Raw genomic sequence first — 19,517 nt, forward strand, 5'->3', positions numbered from 1 at the left:
ACTGTTTGACATTAGAGGTAATTACCGACATATCTATCTGTAAAACTTTTATATAAAACCGTTGTAAAGAAACAACAAACTACGAAATCAAACTAGGATATATTCTACCACCTATAGCTAATACAGATAATAGTCACACCTTACATGGGAACAGAAGGTAAATATTCTATAGTTTATGTACTACACTGAAGCCAAAAGTCAAGTTTCATTCCGGATGATGAAAAATTATGTTTGAAGTTATTTTGTGTGCAAATTTAGTTTATACATACATACGAATGTGCTGTGTACTTAATTTCAAGAGCGCTAATGATTTGAGGTAAATCTTTGTATATCAAAACTGGCAAAACTGCACCTTAAGTTGTGGGTGCGTTATAAGATTAAAGTCAGTCCTTTAATGTGAATGATAGGGTGCTGCTGACTAACAGCCTATTCTCTGACCAGTTGCCATAGTAGCCTTTCCATAAATACAGTGAACTAACGGGAAACATAATAACTTGTATCTGGATATAATTTTTTGTGTTTTGTGATGCTTATTTATATTCACCGTGCTTTGTTTTCTTTCTGTGTATCGTAACCATGGTAAACGTTTTAAAATACGTGGATGAAAATTCCATTTTTTTCTACCTTCACAGAGAAACAGACTTCACATTGAACTTGAGATGTCTCGAAAAGAGAATCGTCGTTTGAAAATGGAATTAAGTCACTCTAGAAGTTTCAGTGCTGTTAGCTTCCCAGTAAGTTAAATCCAACTTATTATAGTGTTAACATCTTATATGTTCCAGTAAGAATACAAACATCATTTTATTTAGAATATCGTATATTAAACTTTAAATATTTCCTAAGCACCAAAACTTACTAACTACAAGAAGTTATTTGATACTGTTACACTCGTAGTAAAATGTTACTAAATAATAGTTAATTACACCAAACTTCATCAAACTATTATCAAAATAAAATTCAAAGGAAAAACAAGTTACACGTTTATAAACACTAAAATATAATTATCTGAAGAAAAAAGTAAAAAATTATATGAAGGTTACTGAGTAACAAAGAAAAAATGCTGAGATCCAAAATGATAAACTCACGTGTTTGGTTCTGAAATATTAAGTACACTAAGCAGTGTAGTGTAGGATATACTTTGAAGATTTTGTTTTATGATAACTCTGAATAGTTTGTAGTTTTTCGTGTTTCGTTTGCAGAGGATCTCGTGCTTATTTAAATGTTTTAAGATTGTATAAAATAAGGTCAGGTTAATCAAAGTCAATATTATGAATCACTTTTTTGTTGAAAGTAACTTTCCAGAATGTAGTAACTCCTAGAAGTGACTGCTTTACACGTACCGTAGTTTTATTTCGATGAAGTATATTTGTAAATGATTTGATTTATGATATCATAGATTCAAACATAAGGTTCGCTAAGACTGCATTACCAATGATTTTTTATGTTTCCAGTGAAAGTACACGAACATTTTAATTCATTACACTTGTTTCATTATGACGGTTTTAGTACCAAGTTATAAATTGTTTTTCTTTGTTATATATTTTTCTTATTTTACATTTGTTATTAGCTTACACACCAGTTTCTTAGTGGTTTAAAACGTTGATTGTATAAAACTGTGTTCCTGCGATACCTAGTGATGAAATTTTCTAACTAATGCTACTTCCTTGTTGTACTTTATAGGATATATTTCACTTTCTATTCGGTCTCCCATTGGGACAGCGCTAAGTTTTTCCGATTTACAACGCTAAAATCAGAGGTTCGATTCTCTTCAGTGGATACAGCGTATAGCTTGATATGGCTTTGCTATAAGAGAAACATACACTCACACATTAGATTAAGTTGATAATAACTTCATTAATACACACTTCGAAGTTTACTGTACATATTTTCATATGTAGATGAAGTGAAGGTGATTGGGTGGACCAGTTCAAACATAAATATTATTTAAATCTGATCAGTTTATTTTACTTATTTTGTTTCCTATTAAACTAATATAGTAAATTACAAACTCGTGCAATAGATTCTTATTTATTTAACCACTAAGCTGCACAAAGATTCCTCGATTAACATTTAGCTTTCATTTTATGTTTATTTAATGATTAGTTAATATATGTTAACAGGTATAACTATCATATGCATGACTGATTTTTTCCAGATTCAGGATCAAGTTTCAACAGATTTAGAGTTTGCACCTTTCCTTCCCAACACGTGTTCGTCGCCCATATTGACTACAAGGTGTCAGTTTTCGTTGCCTGACTTTCCTGGAAAAGAAACAGAAGAGTTAAAGAAAACATCTTAGTCGAGCTAGAGAAGTGAAAGATTCGTGAAACACGTCGATACCATTCAATGTTGTTTAACTGTAATTATTTATATGTAGAGATTTAGAATTTGTAAGTTTTATCATATTTAACAACTGTAATCTTTATTTGTTACTATGTGCTCTAGAGCATAATTTTCTATTTGACTTTGTATTTTCATCACCGAATAATAATAACAGAAAGTCATGTAAAATAAAGGCTGCTGTATTTAAGAAGGAATGTATATATGTATTTATTATAGCAAAGCCACAGTGGACTATCTACTGAGTCCACCGAGCGGATTCGAACGTCCTACGTTTGTACAGCGGAAGTTTAGTGTCAGCTTTACTTACTGTTTTCTTGGTTATCGGGTTTACTTTTTGTAAACGTTTTGCTGTATAGACTATTCTAGAAGACCTCGCATTGACTTTACAACTAGTCCTTATATAAATAAGCATACAAATATGTGGAGACACTTTAGGTTTTATAACAGGCTGTTATGTAATCTGACATATGATTTTACAGTAGAAATAAGGCAAATGCTTTTCGAAAGAGACTTGGCATATACTTAACAAGTACAGAAAATACTAATAACACAAACAGAGTTGAATTAGAAGAACTTAACAGAACTGGTGGTTAAATTAGTGAGGAAGACCTAAAGAAAATGGAAACACACAAACCAATTTACAGCTTTAGAAATCAGAGTAAATATTTGCATGGTTTAATTAACATTAGTATCCTCATTAATTCTGTAAGTTATGATAGCATGTATAATTGTATTTTTACAAGTTCAGCGAACTGTTTTTTGTTGTTGTTTTGTTATTCAATTAATTAGAAACATTTGTATACAATATTCGGATAAAGGTTCTTGTAATTAGAAGTTATGATTTCAAACTAAAAAAGTCAGAATACTTCTCTAGATTCAAAGTATCTATTTTACGCCAGTCGTAACACGATTTTAATTGGCAGATGATAAATTGTTAGAGTAAGAATATTATTAAACATGGCCGTAATTTCCTGATCCAGTCACTAGCAGAGTGCTATGCTTTAAACTCGATCAGAATACACTGCAAAATGCAGATATGTATAAGTGTGACAGGAAGTAGGCCTAGTCTGTGATTAAATATGCCATAACCCAGCCCTCAACAGCTAATTACACTATGTAACAAAATTTTCATTTTTTCTCATTCCTGGGCAGAAAGTGTTATTTCCCAATTTCTTATGTCTAAATGGAAAAGACCTGTTTTTCTCTTCAAACTTTGCTTTTGTGACCTGGAGTGTATAACGAAAACATGATGGGACACTATATTTGGGGGCTGATACGTCAAAATGATTTACATTACAGTCGCAAATCTCGAAAAACTACTCACTTCTAAACATTTTTGTATAACTTTAGTATAAATACATGTAACTCTTGATTCATATGTTGTTTTATTCAGACCTTATGTAAATGAAAATATGCAAATTTGTCCGTTTTTACATAGAAAATATGTTAATTTCTAAATTTCATTATCCAGATCACAAAAGCAAAGTTTAAAGGAAATAATGTCCATTTTCTGTATTTTTACAACATAAGCAATTAAGAAATAACACATACTATCCAGGAACAAAATTTGTGTTACATAGTGTTAGCGTAAGACCAAGATGGCATAACCTAAACGAAATAGTTGTCGTTACGGCAATACTGGTTATGATGAAACTAGTGGAATTAAGGAGTTTAAAATACATGATTGTGTAGTTTTAGTGGAGTAAATATGTACACTAAACTCACATGAAGACTGGCTTAAACATAACTGTTGCCTCTTAGATTATACAATAAATATTTTGCTGCTTAAACCATGATTTGCAATACAAGTAACAAATTATCTGTACGTGGAATCGACGCTACTTTTCAAACTTCCTTAGGAAAAACAAAGAGGAAGTACAGAATTCCGACATAGCTGGGTTGGACTCAAACACATCAGTATATTGTAAAATAACTTGTTCGTGATATGGTATGTTATATACGTATTTATATGATTTATTTTTATACCCGTCTTAGTATGATATTTTTGACATCCTGAGACAATACTTTAGAAAACTGAATAACGATACAGGAAACTGGTGTCAAATACAATGAAAAACTGTCACTTTTGTATTTTATTTACACTCAGTATATTTAGATGGTCGCAAAATAACTTCTAACAATCACAAAATATTGATATTCTATGCTTATATATTACCAAAAATGATCATCACCAATAGTTTTTCATTTCGTGAAGTAACATGAGCTGTTGTTTTTTTTAATTGTATGTCTTTATAACACAACCTCCTGTAGAAGAGGAAAATGTTTGTATATACGTACATGTTACATACGTCCACACATTTTGTGTACATAAGAGCACTGGAAAGAATTTTGCCATATGACTTACGATAGTATAAAAGGCATCACTAGATCCAATATTTCGTGTATAAGACTATTTCTTTGTATCATTTTGATTAACTCGCTTATAACAAAGCACATGTGCCTACATATTTGTGTCAATTATTTATGTCGCGTTCTGGAAATCATCGTATATTCTGTGTTCCCTAACTATAACAATTTTCCCGAAAAAAAATACTCTTGCAATTAATTAGTACGTAGTAAAACGTATATACAGCACACATATTGCATTAGTAACTGCACGAGTTAAAATATATCCTAAAATAAACCTATTATTAATATAAAAAAAAAACATGAAATATTTAATAACATGCAAATGTATTTAAATAAGGAAGGTAAAGTTTGAAACATATATACTGAATGATAAGTTGTCAATCACGCTACATTACACTGAAGAAAAGAACATTTCTATATTCTTAGTAATTTTTAATGTTCAGTGAAACGGCACAGTTAAATATCGAGTGTAAATAGAACTATGTTACAAAATATAGACTGAGAATAGTATTCCAGAGAAGTGTTTCTAGTCGCAGGTCTCAGCTATCACATTATACATTCGTACAAGTCTTGCAAGTGAAATGAAATTTAAAAACTATAAACGTCGTAGGTGTAATAGCCAACAGTTTTCTACGTTTAAACTAATAACTACTGTATATGAAGCTACTTGTGATAAGATATTAAACTGTGATAGAAAATATTCATAATTTATTAATAATATGAGTAGAAATAATAATATAATGATCCATTGGTTGACAAACACAACTTATTTCACAAAGCTTACGTTTTATAAATATATATATTAAGACAATATAGACGCCTCGTGAATTTTCCACAAAGATTTAGGTTTACAGACATTTCAACACACCTAAAATGCTGAAATACACATGTTTAAAGGCAACAGGAAAACAGGGTACATCCTCCATCCTTAAGATAAGCTCGCATACAGGAAAGGTTGAAGTTAGTGCTAACAAACGTTTCACAATAGGACAACATTATTCTTAATTCGACTTTCTATCCAATGTTTATTCGCCAGAAAAATTCCAAACGCTCATTACGTATTGAAGAGAGGTAAACAGGGGGGTAGAACATTTATTCGTAACTTGGAGGTATCATAATTTGTGACTAAGTGAGTATAGCATCGTGTTTTTTCTCTCTCTTTCTTTTATCTCATTTCCTGTGTTTGGTTTCGAGTACTTCGGTTTGCTTTCAAGTAAATACTACAACGTGGTTCTTTTTTAACGGATCACACAGACCTGATAGTTTTTATTGTCTTAAAATGTTTACATGTGTAATTTTCATTAAAATCGAGTCACATTTTGTTATGTTTTAAATTTTAACAACCACTGGCTATAGATTTCCCTAGACCAATCGCGACGTGAGTCTTATCGATCGTTCTAGAACCCAAACATAAAAACATAATAATAAAAAAATATTCATGTCGGTAAACGAAATAATACTTTGATCTAAATAACAGTTTTATTTCTCTCAAGTGTGAAAAGAAAACTCTCTACGTGATAGAAAATATATATATATTATTTTCGAAACTGCGTATCAGAAGTATGGTAAATCCGTTATTAAACCAAAACAACTTTTATGAAGTATAAGTTCTCAGGTCTTTGTAATCAATATTTTGTTTTATGTATTTTTAAGATTTGGTTATAACAAAGTAAATATTTCTATTTGTAATTCATATTTTATATTTGATTTTATGATTTTCAGTATGCAACCGAGTCAGTATTACAATGTAGTCCTCATATCTGTTAAACTGTGCGATTAGAAAACAAGTAGGTTGACCAATTATTTTATGAGTATGAAAAAAAGAAAGAAGTAAGTTGTGAACGATATCAAGTTTATTCGGGTACAAAGTTTTTATATTTCATTCTTTCTACGATATTCTTGCAAAGTTTGGAAAAACAGTTATACAGATAACAATTTCAGTACAAAATACACAGGAGGTGAAGCTTTAACAAGATACCGTGTATTATAAATTAGCACATGTTAAAATATAAATCAATTACAATAAATTGATTTATATTTTAAAAGTTTTAAAATTTTTAAAACAGTTTTAAAAGTTGCAGTTTAAGCGCTGAAAGCTGGCGAAGCATCAGAAACCAATAGGCTTAAAGTTTGTGATAAAAATTACTTAAACTGGTGTTGATTTTTATTTAATGGCTTTATAATGATTATCACTTTTGTTTGTTCTTCTTAGCGTTATCAGAAGAGCGATGATCTATTTCATATCCAGTTTCAAACAGTGTGTTTATGCTGCTTTCAACTGTTAATCTAACCGTTATAGCACCATGAGATATTACGCGTTTCAGAAAAAGGAAGCATCTTTTATATACCACATAACTGCAGTAATTATTTAACTCCAATGGAGATAAACTACAACAAATATAGCATAGAGGAGGCTGAAGTGTAGGTTCGTTTGCACTAATATCATTTAATTTATTCTGCGTTTTCATATAACCTTATACGTATTTGCAGTTCATGGTATATGTAACTGATATGTGATGTATATAAACAGTTGCCCTGGTTCGTTTTTAAATAACTAGAAATTATGTGGTTAAGATTTCTGTCTTAAGCAAAAGTTTTAATGAATTTGGATAGTTAATGGCAATGATACCAAATTATTACTAATTTATAATCAGATTAAGCTACTTAGGTAAAAGCTAAAAGTAAATCTGATACTGTTTATAGCTAACTAATTAAATACGTTGTTTCATCAATTGGATACCCTGGCTGTTAACGATTTTTTTCACCGTAAAGATAATGTTTCAACTGATGCAATACTTCCTACAATTTGAATGTGATGTCTCCTAGTGTTTTAAAGTACATTTTCGTAACGAATTATGACAAAGTAATAATAATAACCCTCTCACTATCTGCCCTTTAAGGTCAAAACCTCCAGTTTGTCACAAATTTATATTATCTATGAAAAGTATATAAATTCAACAAATATCATACGTAAAAATTCGATAGTTTTTTTTTCTTTTTTAAAAACAAATCTGAAACGTAAATGCGTTTCTCTCAGTAGAATGTTTCCTTTCTTTCAAAAACACATAATGTACAAAATTTAAATGTGTCAGTGTTTTCGTTAGTAAAAGTGAAATTTTGTGTAATTTTAATCTTTTTTTCATTTATCTTTAGACTACATTCGGCATACTATCAAAACAAATATGAAACTTAAGCACTACAATGATAATAGTGTGGTCTGTATACATTTTCCTTGTCTTAATTTATTATTTAAAAATCACTCCTAGTATGAACTATGACAATATTAGTGTGAAGCGTTTAAAAATGTAGGTGTGATCACTTTTAAACATAAATTCCATTAGATGACGCTAGCATGCAATGGCATTCAATGTCTTCGATTTACAAGTAAAATCAAAACCTCACATACGCGAAGAAATAATATATTTCATTAACTTTCAACTAAAAACTAAGAATGATAGAACTGTTACTTTTCCAAGACAAATATATTTAAAACTGCTTACTTTTGATTCGAATAAACTTGTTAGTTTAAGTAACAGAGGTACCCCTATACTTAAAAAAAAACAACACTATAGACAGCTAAAATGAGAGAGAAAATGCTTCTTACGCCACTAATGAGACACACTTATACCAGCTTCTTCACACCGTGTTAGCCAGTAAAATTTATCATAAAATTAAGAATTCTAGTAACAGAAACTGGACACTTGGTAAAACATTTTATCTCACAGTTCGGATTATGAAATATTTAGAAATATTTTACATTAAAAATAATAATAATAATAAAGTTTGATGCTACAAACAATTATTTATTTTAATATTTTAAACATTGCTGGAAACGGTTAAAACAGTTTCGGTCAAGCAGAAAGCTAAACTATGGAATAAGTATGCTTTGCCCACAAAGAGTATTGAAATTCGAATATTAGACTCATAAGCCTGTACACTTGCCGCTGAGCCACTGGGAGGGGAGGCATCATTACCAGAGAGGGCTCTGTTGTAATGTTAAAATAAGCATTATATATCACATCAATAGTGATATATAAATCCGTATTGCCACACTCCAAACATGCTCGCCCTTTCAGCCGTGGGGGCGTTATAATGTTATGGTCAATCCCACTATTCGTTGGTAAAATAGTATCCCAAGAGTTGGCGGTAGGTGGTGATGACTAGCTGCCTTTCCTCTAGTCGTACACTGCTAAATTAGGGATAGCTACCGCAGATATCCCTCGTGTAGCTTTGCGCGAAATTCAAAATAAACAAACTAAACCATATCGCCAATCACATTAACTAACGATTTCACTCTAAGTAAACCATCTTCAATAAAGTAATAATAATAATGTTAAGCAGCTATGTTCAATAAATTAAAAGTAATAACGTGATCACCTTGTGAGTAAAAAATAATTAAGGCTCCAAATATACACATATATTTCTTTTGTAGGAGCAAACTGCGGTTAAATTAGTATTTATGATAATACGTTTGTTTGTTTAAGAACCAACCCACATTAAGCTATCTTTTGTGTCTCCACCGCGGAGAATCAAACACCGGATTTTAGTACCGTAATTTTTTTATTTTTACTGAATGCTATCCAACCAGTCACCATACTAACTAGAGAAATACGAAACATACATTAAACGTTGAAACACACGATAATACAAAATACATCTTGTTTATGCTTTTCAATATACAGTCATGTGAAAAAGTTAGGACACCCTATGAAATCCCGTGCATTTTTGTAACATTTTTGGATATATAGATATTTAATCTCAATTTAACAATACTGAGAGATTATAGGAATATAACAAAACAATTAAAACTGAAGAAAAGACTTTTCAAGATCTTCTGTAAATGTAATTCTACAAAAATGCATATTCTAACTGAGGAAAAAGTTACGACACCCTACCCCCTAACACCCAGTGTTATCCCCTTTGGCTGAAATAACTGCAGTGAGACGCTTCTTGTAGCCATCTACCAGTCTCTGACACCGGTCTGAAGAAAGTTTGCCCCACCCCTCAATGCAGAATTCTGTCAGCTGTGAGATTTTCGAGGGGTTTCTTGCATGTACAGCCCGTTTCAAGTCACCCCACAGCATCTCAATGGGATTAAGATCTGGGCTTTGACTCGGCCATTCCAGGACTCACCATTTCTTAGTTTTTTGCCAGTTCTTGTTGGATTTACTGGTATGTTTTGGGTCATTGTCGTGTTGCAGAATCCAGTTCCGCTTCAGCTTTAATTTTCTTACAGATGGACTCACATGTTTCTCAAGCACCCTCTGATACACAGTAGAATGCATGGTGGATTCTATGATTGTGAGCTGTCCAGGTCCTGCTACAGCAAAGCAGCCCTAAATCATGACACTTCCACCTCCATGCTTCACAGTTGGTATGAAGTTCTTTTCCCGGAATGCTGCATTTGGTTTACGCCACACATGTCCTCTGTTTTGGTGTCCAAATAATTCAAATTTGGACTCATCTGTCCAAAGAACATTATTCCAGAAATCCTGGCCTTTGTCTACATTCTCTCTGGCAAACTTCAGTCTGGCCTTGATGTTTCTCTTAGAGAGCAAAGGTTTCCTCCTTGCACACCTCCCATGCAAGTTAAACTTATGCAGTCTCTTTCTAATTGTAGAGGCATGCACTTTCACATCAACAGTAGCCAGAGCCTGCTGTAGGTCCCGTGATGACATATTAGGGTATTTGAAGACCTTTTTTAGCATCTTGCGGTCTGCTCTCGGGGTGAACTTGCTTGGACGACCAGACCTGGGCATGTTGGCAGTTGTTTTGAAAGCCCTCCACTTGTTGACTATTTTCCGGACAGTGGAATGGCTGATTTCAAAATCCTTTGGGATCTTTATAAATCTCTTACCAGACTCATAAGCTGCTACAATTTTCTTTCTGAAGGCCTCAGACAGCTCTTTTGATCTCACCATGGTGCTTACTCTCACTTCAACACTCAGGAGCACATCAAACTGAGGTTTAAATAGGGCAAGCCTCATTCAAAATGCTGATGCGCGCCTGGTGTGATACACCTGTGTGTGAGTTGAACCATTTTAAGTGGGAATAAATGTGGGGGTGTCCTAGCGTTTTCCTCAGTTAGAATATGCATTTTGTAGGATTTACAGAAGATCTTGAAAAGTCTTTTCTTCAGTTTTAATTGTTTAGTTATATTCCTATAATATCTCAGTATTGTTAAAATTGAAATTAAATATCTATATATTCAAAAATATTAAAAGAATACACAGGCTTTCATGGGGTGTCCTAACTTTTTCACATGACTGTAAGTAAAACGTTGTTAGCAGTATAAAGAACCTGCAGAGCTCTATGCTCACCAGCACTTTACCGAAATCTTTTAAGTGATTTTCAATGTAAGTAACATTTGATAAGTTATACGAATATAGATCATTATTCTGTGCAGACAGTTGTGACTTAAACTACTCAATAGATTCTGCATATACAAAGTTTGGAAAATTACAACAGTTAAGTATATGCAATGATTTGTGTTAGATTAGGTGTCTGGATAAATTAAAACAACATGTAACAAAAGATATGTTTAGATAAAAATCGGACAGTTCGTTCAGAAACTCTGTCCAATAAATTTATATTTTAGTTTGATAACTTATTACTCATTTTTTTCTTTATTTTAATTTTGTTTGTTTGTTTCGATAGACGAAAATGACAGGAAACACTTGTATTTATAGATAGTGTTGATGGGAACGAATGACAACAAATAATAAGCATATAGGCCTAACCTATATCACTTGTGGGAGACAAAAAGCTAAATCTCAAGTGAACGACTCTGAATTTAAATTTATAATAGACACATTAAACGAGAGCGAGAGATAACGTTTACTGTTTACGTTATTTATATATAAAGATTAGGCCCATTACTCTCTTTCTTCATCAGCTTTCAGCATTTAAAACATGATTCTTAATATATTACATGAATATTGATTCAGAGAGTCCTTTACCTACGATCTTTTACTCCAGCTTACAAGTTCTAGCGTTAAACGAAAGGTGATGAATTGTAGAAGAGAAAAAACATGTAGATATCAAATATTATTTTTACATATCTCTGATTGTTAGTCCTAAATGAACAAATCAAGAAAATACGTGAATTTTATTGAGGAATAAATTATTTATAGGCCCGATCTTTTCTTTCATGTGCTACACCCGCTGCCCCCCGCTGGTACAGAGGTATGTCTCCGGATTTACAACGCTAAAATCAGGGGTTCGATTCCCCTCGGTGGGCTGAGCAGATAGCCCGATGTGGCTTTGCTATAAGAAAAACACACACACAATCACACACACGCTACTCCCGTTACAGTTTACGTAATGGTTGTCACATTCTATACCTATCGGTTTCACCAGCTTAGGGCGTTTAAACCATAAATTTGATAGACAAACATAATTTATAAGCTTTCATAATAAAAATATTTAATACTTTTATATACAACATGACTACCCAAGATAAACTGCAACAATAGAAAGATTCGTTGTTGTTGTTTTTCATAAAGAATAACAGCAGACACACTAACTTACAATAGTAGAGATATTCATTTATAACTACACATGACAAAATATAATAAATCCATAAACTGGATAAAGTTTGCACAAAAATAAACAGTGTTTCAATACGATATTAAAAAATGGTTATTTTCATTCAGTTCAAACAAGTTCTGTCATTTGTGTTTTTTGTGTTCATTTCATTACTTTAACATCTTTTGATTATTATAAATCACAACAAACTTTTCTCTGTTTATTTTAAGGAAGTTTTGACAATCCAGGATATAAGAAATTTACAGAAATGTCTTCATTTTGGAAAATCATCTTAATTTTGAGCGCCATTTTAATTATAGGTAAGTTAAACACTTAATACATTAATAGTTTAGAACTAAGTCCTTTCTATGAGTAGAATTATAAAATTTAATCATGTTAAGTAATGGATTACAATACGAAGTACAAAATAAAGGATAAACCAAACTAACCAGTGCTTAGGCGCTCTTAATGTCTTGTAAACAGCAAATAAAAATAACTGATATTAACAGAGAACTGGATATAATATAACAGGAGTTGAATTAAGATTTAATATTATTTCTTTCTTACACATTTCATATTTAGAAAAAAAATAATATTGATTTATTTACTTTTCCCTAATCTCAGTACTGGATAATACAAATAAACTATTTGTTTAATGAATATATGTCTGGTATAATTAGTTGTGTATTGCATGACATTAACCTTTAACATTTGGAATCGTGTGGTACTGTAATTTCGAATGTGGGATAATTTATTGTATTAATGCTATAACAATTTAATTGTCATGTTATTTGTTATTATACTTTGAAAGAATCGTTCCAAAGCTAACGTTTCTGTATGGGAATAGTGCGTTACAAAAAAAAAAAGTAATTTGATTTTACTTAAATAGATTATGTGTAAAAGATGGCCATAGAATGTTTTGATAACTATAAACTCTGTGTTTTGGTAATTGAAATTAGTTTTTTCGCCTGTGGACTTGTGCATTTTTTTAACAACGAAAATTTAAAATTATCTTATACTCTCGCTAGGTGGAGATGGAGAGAAACCAATATGCCTGGAAAACATCAACGCTGATCCCTACGCAGAGAAAATATTGTTAAAAGTAGCGGATATTATTGATGAACCTATTCGCCTCCCAGATTACTATAAAGGAAGACTTTTGGATCTGTACAATGGCACTTTAATGGGTGTGCGAAGTCTCCACCGTTCGGGTCACTCTGTAGTAACATGTGAAAAGGACGCCCTATACCACGAAATTCCCATTACAATTACAGACGTTTTTGCTGAATACCGTTGGGAATTGCACTTTTTAAACTGGAAAAAACATGGAAGCGTTTTCGTTAAAGGAATTCTCTTGAAAGCTACAGCCGTTATTAAACAAGAACTAAAGAGAGGTGTAAAGCCAGTTGTCCACAAGTTTGTTATCGACAATGTTTCCAAACCTTCTGTAAAGTTCACTGGGATTAGTAGCTTTATCCAAGGATTGGTGGGAAGTATCAGCACTACTGTGGTCCGAATTATTCCAAAATTGATTTACAACGCCTTGGAAAAGCCATTACATGTTGCTCTGGAGAAGGCTATTAATGAGATTTTTAGTGTGAATCGACGAAATTCTTATAAATAATGTTCCGAAGCTAAAAACTTTGACATATTACTTACTATAAATGTGTTTTATATTCATGTCTGTCTACAACAATAACCAAATATATTTAGCACTAACGTCGTAAAATAAATATAATTTGAAGAGTTATGACTGGAATAATCGTAAATATACTAATCTGGCGTAATTTGGACATTATAGAATAAAACTGTGTTTTTAATTTACTAACATTTCATTTTTTTTGTTTATTACTTTTGTTTTTTAGGGTGAATGATAGTGAAATAAAGATCAAGCATTTCGAACACAGGGCAAGTGAAAATAATACTCACTGTTATTTTATTGAATGTAAATTGTAACGTGTTAAAGTAAATGAAGATTTATTCACAGTTGAAAATGATGACTTTCTGTTCCTACTAGTAATGACTGTAATGTGACAAGTTAACCTGGAATCTTACTCTATAACCTCCATACCCACATTTTTATTTAACTCTATCCGTTTTTTATTTAACTCTGTATGATCAGCGTAGGAAGAGATAAAGACTGTAAATATTCGTGTAGAGTTTTGACTGTAGCTATTATTTTTTGGAGACGAACATAGAGAGAAATTTGTGGTAATATAATTACATATGGATTTTTCTAATTTACGTATAATTAACTCACTTGTGTATGATTTTTGTATTTTCAGACCTACTTAGTTAAAAGTAAGCGATTTTAGTTAAGTAATTTAGAAACAAATATCAACAGAAGGAAAAGCCTGCATATCTTTTTCCGAATAAATAAGAAAGCTGAAGGCTGTGAAAAATAGTAGTTACAACCTTAAACTCTATATCAATCAAGTTTTTGCAGACTGTGGGTCAAGAGTCCTAACCATCAAGCCATGCCAGACCTCTGGCTGAAAGTACAAGAACGCTTGATGATGAAATTTGAACTCTCAACCTCAGATTGCTAACCACCAGACAAGGAAAGACCGCAAAAACTTTGTTTTATCATCAACGAATATAAAACATATGTCGAATCAAACCTCTAGCCAACCAGTGAAGTGAATATTATTTTGATATACTTTGACAAAAAAGTACTAGACTTACCACTTATAGAACTGTGACCTTTCCAAAGCTTTTTGCGATCTCAGACATATACAGGTGAACAAACTATCATTATACAAACCAGGTAACAAGTAGGATGTGGACATTTATTTTAATGATTTCTCATATCTTTCCTGTTTTGCGAGATGTGTGTTTCCTTTTTTACGGCTGGAATTCTTAGAAATATAAGTGTGGAAGCCGAGATAATTGTACGTTGCACTTAGAAACGGAAAGGCCATTTTGAGACAAGCATCCCTGAACAGTTACGTCAGACAACAATGGAGTTTAAGATTTTTTTTATTGAGTATTTATTGTGTTTCTTTTCTTTACATAAGTTAAAGAACAGTAAACGATTTTTATAATACTTTTTCAGGAACCGAAATTGATTATATTCGTTATATTTGAACATGCGTAAAATTTTATTTAATGTCCTGTCGTAGGGTACCCCCCGCTAGTACAGCGGTATGTCTCCGGATTTACAACGCTAAAATCAGGGGTTCGATTCCCCTCGGTGGGCTGAGCAGATAGCCCGATGTGGCTTTGCTATATGAAAAACACACCTGTCGTAGGGAGTTACGGTTATATCTTTCTATCCGGTCAGGCAAGCGAAGTCACCAAGTTGACTTTGGGTGTTATTGACTAACTGCTTTCAGTGGCGCTTTTGAATAGCTGTTGTTTTTTCTATCTAGTCTATTAGATTAAAATAGGGACAACTATGCGTGGATAGTCCTTCTATAAATATACGAAACAAACTATTTTATCTTTTCACATATCGACTCTAACTCTAGTGTGAAGAAAGGTTTGTATGATTGTTTGTTGAATTTCGCGCAAAGTTGTTCTAAGCCTATCTGCGCTAGCCGTCCTTAAATTTAAAGATTATAAACTAGAGGGAAGGCAGCTAGTGAACACCATCTAACGCCAACTCTTTGAACACCATCACATTATAACACCCCCACAGCTGAAAGGACGAGCATGTGCGGTGACATAATTCAAGCTTGTGACTCACAAATTCCAAGTTAAGTGACTTAATCACTAGGACATGCCATTCCTCAATGTGAAATGAAAAATTATCGGTGTACTTTGAATACTTGTTTTGTGCTAATGCAATGTCTGAAAACGGTACGTGTGTTTTTTCTTTTAGCCAAGCCACAAAGGCTATCTGCTCAGCCCACCGAGGGGAATCGAACCCCTGATTTTAGCGTTGTAAATCCGGAGACATCCCGCTGTACTAGCGGGGGGCATGAAAAGGGTATGACGTTCCAAAATGTCTTTTTCTCAAAAATTGGTTCCATTGTATAGTTTTCAGTTATTATGACGACATTTTCATTATTAAAAATAACAAAAAAATAAACATAATTTTAACATGAAATAGTAAAAAAACTAGGTGTTGAACATTAGGAGTTTACAAAATGGATAAGATATTAACTTCAAACATCATATGAACTGTAGGAAAAGGTTGAATGACACGAAAAACATATATTAATTATCTGTTTGCGTCTGTAGGTCAGTAAACAAAAGGATTTGCTACTGTGGCCTTCTTTATATAATATAATATATATATTACCAGTCACTTGTAGAAAACAAACATAAAGTGCTGTATCTAGGACATTAAAAATTTAGGACTAAAGAATATCAAAATTCAATATAAACACAAGAGCACTCAAACAATGCATCTTACATTTTTGCATAAGTATTTTTCAACCCCATCTTCTACAAATCAAACTTCAGAAATATGTCACGACACTTGGTAGTTAGTTTAAAGTAATTATGTCAGGTTTTGTTTGGGCTAGGGTTATTTAAGTAGGTGTCTGCGACATGTTAGCGATAAATTTCAACAATAAACGAACAGCATACAATCTACTTGTTTTAAAATAAGATATATTCAAAACTGATCAAATGTATCTACAAAAATTCTTTATATTATTGGTTATCACAGTTGTACCTAAAGCTTTAAATAATTGTCTACTTTTTGTCTGCACAGGTAGATTCATTTACTTTATAATACCCCTTAACAAGACAAATTATTCTTTTCTATCTATGTTAGTACAATACAAACTATGAAACTCACTTTAAAAATCGCTACTATACGCTCTTTATAGCTAAACTCATAATCACACAGTCGAACTTCACTGTTTTTCACTTTTACTTTTTTGGTCACCTATATATATGGATATATATTGCCCGACTGATGTCTAGAGCTTTCTACAAACTACTGAAGAGACGTTATGATGCAGCAATACATATACTTAAAGCAAGGAGAAAAATTATGAAGTTTTGCGTAACGTGACGTCAACTGACAACAATTGAACTACATAGTAAATGAATCGTAAACAGTTACGTAAGCATACCAACAATAAATTATTGCTTCTAAAAGTACTACACCGGTGATATATAACTATCTAAACCATAATTATTGTATTAAACTTGAATAAAACAGTTGTGTATGTCTAACAAATTATGTTTACTGATTTTAATTTAGAGAATGGGGAAGTTACAATATATATGCACAAAATTCGTTTTTCTATCGCTTTTATAAACAATCCAGTTACAAGTGTAAAAATTGAAACGACGTATTTTAAGAACTTTAAATAGAAGCAATAAATATGCGAAAAATTCACAAATCAGGATAATTTAATCCAATATTCGTGACTTAACCATATCAAACGTAGTGATAAATCTAAAGTAACACCTGAAATAGTTTCAAGTTTACTCAAAATATGCTGGAATGACAGGTGTGAATTAAGTTTTCTATTATCCGAAACTAACTTTTTTTTTTTCTCACTTAGAAGTTATTCATCATTCGCTTTCTTTCCTTTAACCAAAACTTTGCTTTTTTTGGTCAAAAGTCAATTTATTTTTGTGGATTAATTCCTGTCTTAAAAATGTAGTAAGGAATGTAGTGCACTATGAAAGTATTAGAGTACAGTCCCAGAGGACCTTACATGGCCTGGTGGTTATAATACTCAGCTTGCAAGCTGTGGTTTCCAAATTCGAATTTCACCATGAAATATGCTCACCCTTTCAACAGTGGACCATGGTCAAAAATAAGCCATTTTTTACCCTTTGATTAAACGTTGTACTAAAATAAGAGCTACTTTTTGTCCTGGTGTTTGACTCTTTAGGACCGGGTATTAATGATAAAATGAATAAATCATACAATGTAAAACTTTATCAGAAAATGTAAGAAATTTTAACTTGGAAATGTTGCGAGTCCAGAGTTACAAATAAATAAATACATTCATAGACATAATGTTCAAAAAAGTCATGACCTTATCGCGTTTTTTTAGTTTTTGGCCTTCAGTTGTGAGCGGAGATTTTTCTATGCAATGTATCCCACTATCAACAGCCATTCTAAAAACAATGTAAGAAAAAGAGTAGGTACATTCACCCATCTGTGATTACGTTGAAAGTTACTAAGATGTGAAAGATATTTGTATTATGGACATATAGTAGCTTACCTGATGATGTGTTTTATCAGATACGTGGTTAAAAGAACCGTCCTAGCTAGCTAAATAAACATAACCATTTTGATACAACATTGTGTTGCAAGCCTCCATAAGTAGATTGTTTACATGGGGAATTTCTCTCACAGAAACAATATGTAGATGCTAGTTTAGCACCATTTACTACCCGTGGTACCAGTAGTGACATATTCAGTACGTGTGAACTTGGTTCAAAGTGAACTGCGGATATTTAACAGTATAATACTGTTATAAACAGACTTGTGGTCTGACGGGTATTACAACACTTTCCGAAGAAAGACACTCAAAGAAAATACAATATTACAAAAACACACAGTGCGCTTCTAAGAAATGGCTCTACAGGTTGTTATTTATCAATAAAGCATTTTCTATAAATCAAATATTTATTTTATGTAATATATTTGTTATTCCGCATGGTTAGTAGTTGTGAAATTTCAAATTTTTAAGCTGTTCAACAATTTCTCAGAAGTTCTGATCGCTAATAATATGTTCATGAGCGCAAGATAAGAGCGTATTTTGATTTTAAAAATTAAGTGTGTCTCAGCAGTAAAATTACAGACTTAAAACAACGTTAAAATTCAGAGTTCGATTTCCTACAGTTGATAGAGTGCAGATAGCTAGCTCACTGTGCAGCCTTGTACTGAAACAAACAAACAAAAATACCATATTTTGATACACAATACACTCACTTCGCCTTACGACACATTAGAAATACATGTTATCCAAGGTTTGTAGTTTTAAAAAATGTATAACTTCATATGGCTCAAAATAATTCCTGTTTTAAGGCCAAGTTCGAGAATTCGAGATTCTAAAATGTTACCCAAACTCGCTTAACAATGCTTACTGAAGAACGTTTTCACGTTACAACAAAGCTGCAATTACTTACCTTGAAAACAAACTATAAAATGGAAATAATTAAAGCTATTTCTTGTCACGATTCTTTAAACACCGTAATTTAACTAAAAACGCACCTCAACGGTTAGGGTCGTTTACCCTTGGCACAATTTATCTTGCTTGGCCTGTTTCTCTATGCACAGAACTTTGGTATAACATATGGATGGTTTGTACTGACTTACACTATAACAGCTATTTAGATAATTCCTTTTCCATATT

The 19,517-nt window shown here is 32.2% G+C and overlaps 1 protein-coding gene and 2 long non-coding RNA genes across 6 annotated transcripts; 2 read left to right on the forward strand and 1 right to left on the reverse strand.

The window, feature by feature from the left end:
• The first annotated feature begins 349 nt into the window (after positions 1-349).
• LOC143232005 (uncharacterized) lies at positions 350-3,421 on the forward strand. 4 transcript variants are annotated; one of them, XR_013017327.1, is made up of 3 exons: positions 350-734; positions 2,156-2,359; positions 2,560-3,421. It is a non-coding gene; the product is annotated as an uncharacterized LOC143232005 (long non-coding RNA). The 4 variants fall into 4 exon arrangements; XR_013017326.1 differs by having other exon boundaries at positions 352-734; positions 2,156-2,390; XR_013017329.1 differs by lacking the exons at positions 350-734; positions 2,560-3,421 and adding an exon at positions 772-1,756 and having other exon boundaries at positions 2,156-2,305.
• On the reverse strand, positions 1,836-18,591 carry LOC143232006 (uncharacterized). Its single transcript, XR_013017330.1, has 2 exons — positions 18,381-18,591; positions 1,836-2,261 (listed from the first exon to the last, which is right to left on the reverse strand). It is a non-coding gene; the product is annotated as an uncharacterized LOC143232006 (long non-coding RNA).
• On the forward strand, positions 5,629-14,234 carry LOC143232003 (uncharacterized). The gene is made up of 3 exons (XM_076466970.1): positions 5,629-5,842; positions 12,471-12,560; positions 13,269-14,234. The coding sequence occupies exons 2-3, from the start codon at positions 12,509-12,511 to the stop codon at positions 13,862-13,864; spliced, it is 648 nt and encodes a 215-aa protein (XP_076323085.1). The 5' UTR covers positions 5,629-5,842; positions 12,471-12,508; the 3' UTR covers positions 13,865-14,234.
• Positions 18,592-19,517: the final 926 nt, after the last annotated feature.

The sequence above is a fragment of the Tachypleus tridentatus genome, chromosome 11 (assembly GCF_004210375.1).
Source record: "Tachypleus tridentatus isolate NWPU-2018 chromosome 11, ASM421037v1, whole genome shotgun sequence".
Taxonomy (NCBI): domain Eukaryota; kingdom Metazoa; phylum Arthropoda; class Merostomata; order Xiphosura; family Limulidae; genus Tachypleus; species Tachypleus tridentatus.

What these genes read in the sequence shown, in the direction of transcription:
- LOC143232003 (XM_076466970.1), top strand. Translation starts at nt 12,509, where the DNA reads ATGTCTTCATTTTGGAAAATCATCTTAATTTTGAGCGCCATTTTAATT. An exon ending in GAGCGCCATTTTAATTATAG is followed by an intron (nt 12,561 to 13,268) that starts GTAAGTTAAACA and finishes TACTCTCGCTAG; the next exon opens with GTGGAGATGGAGAGAAACCA.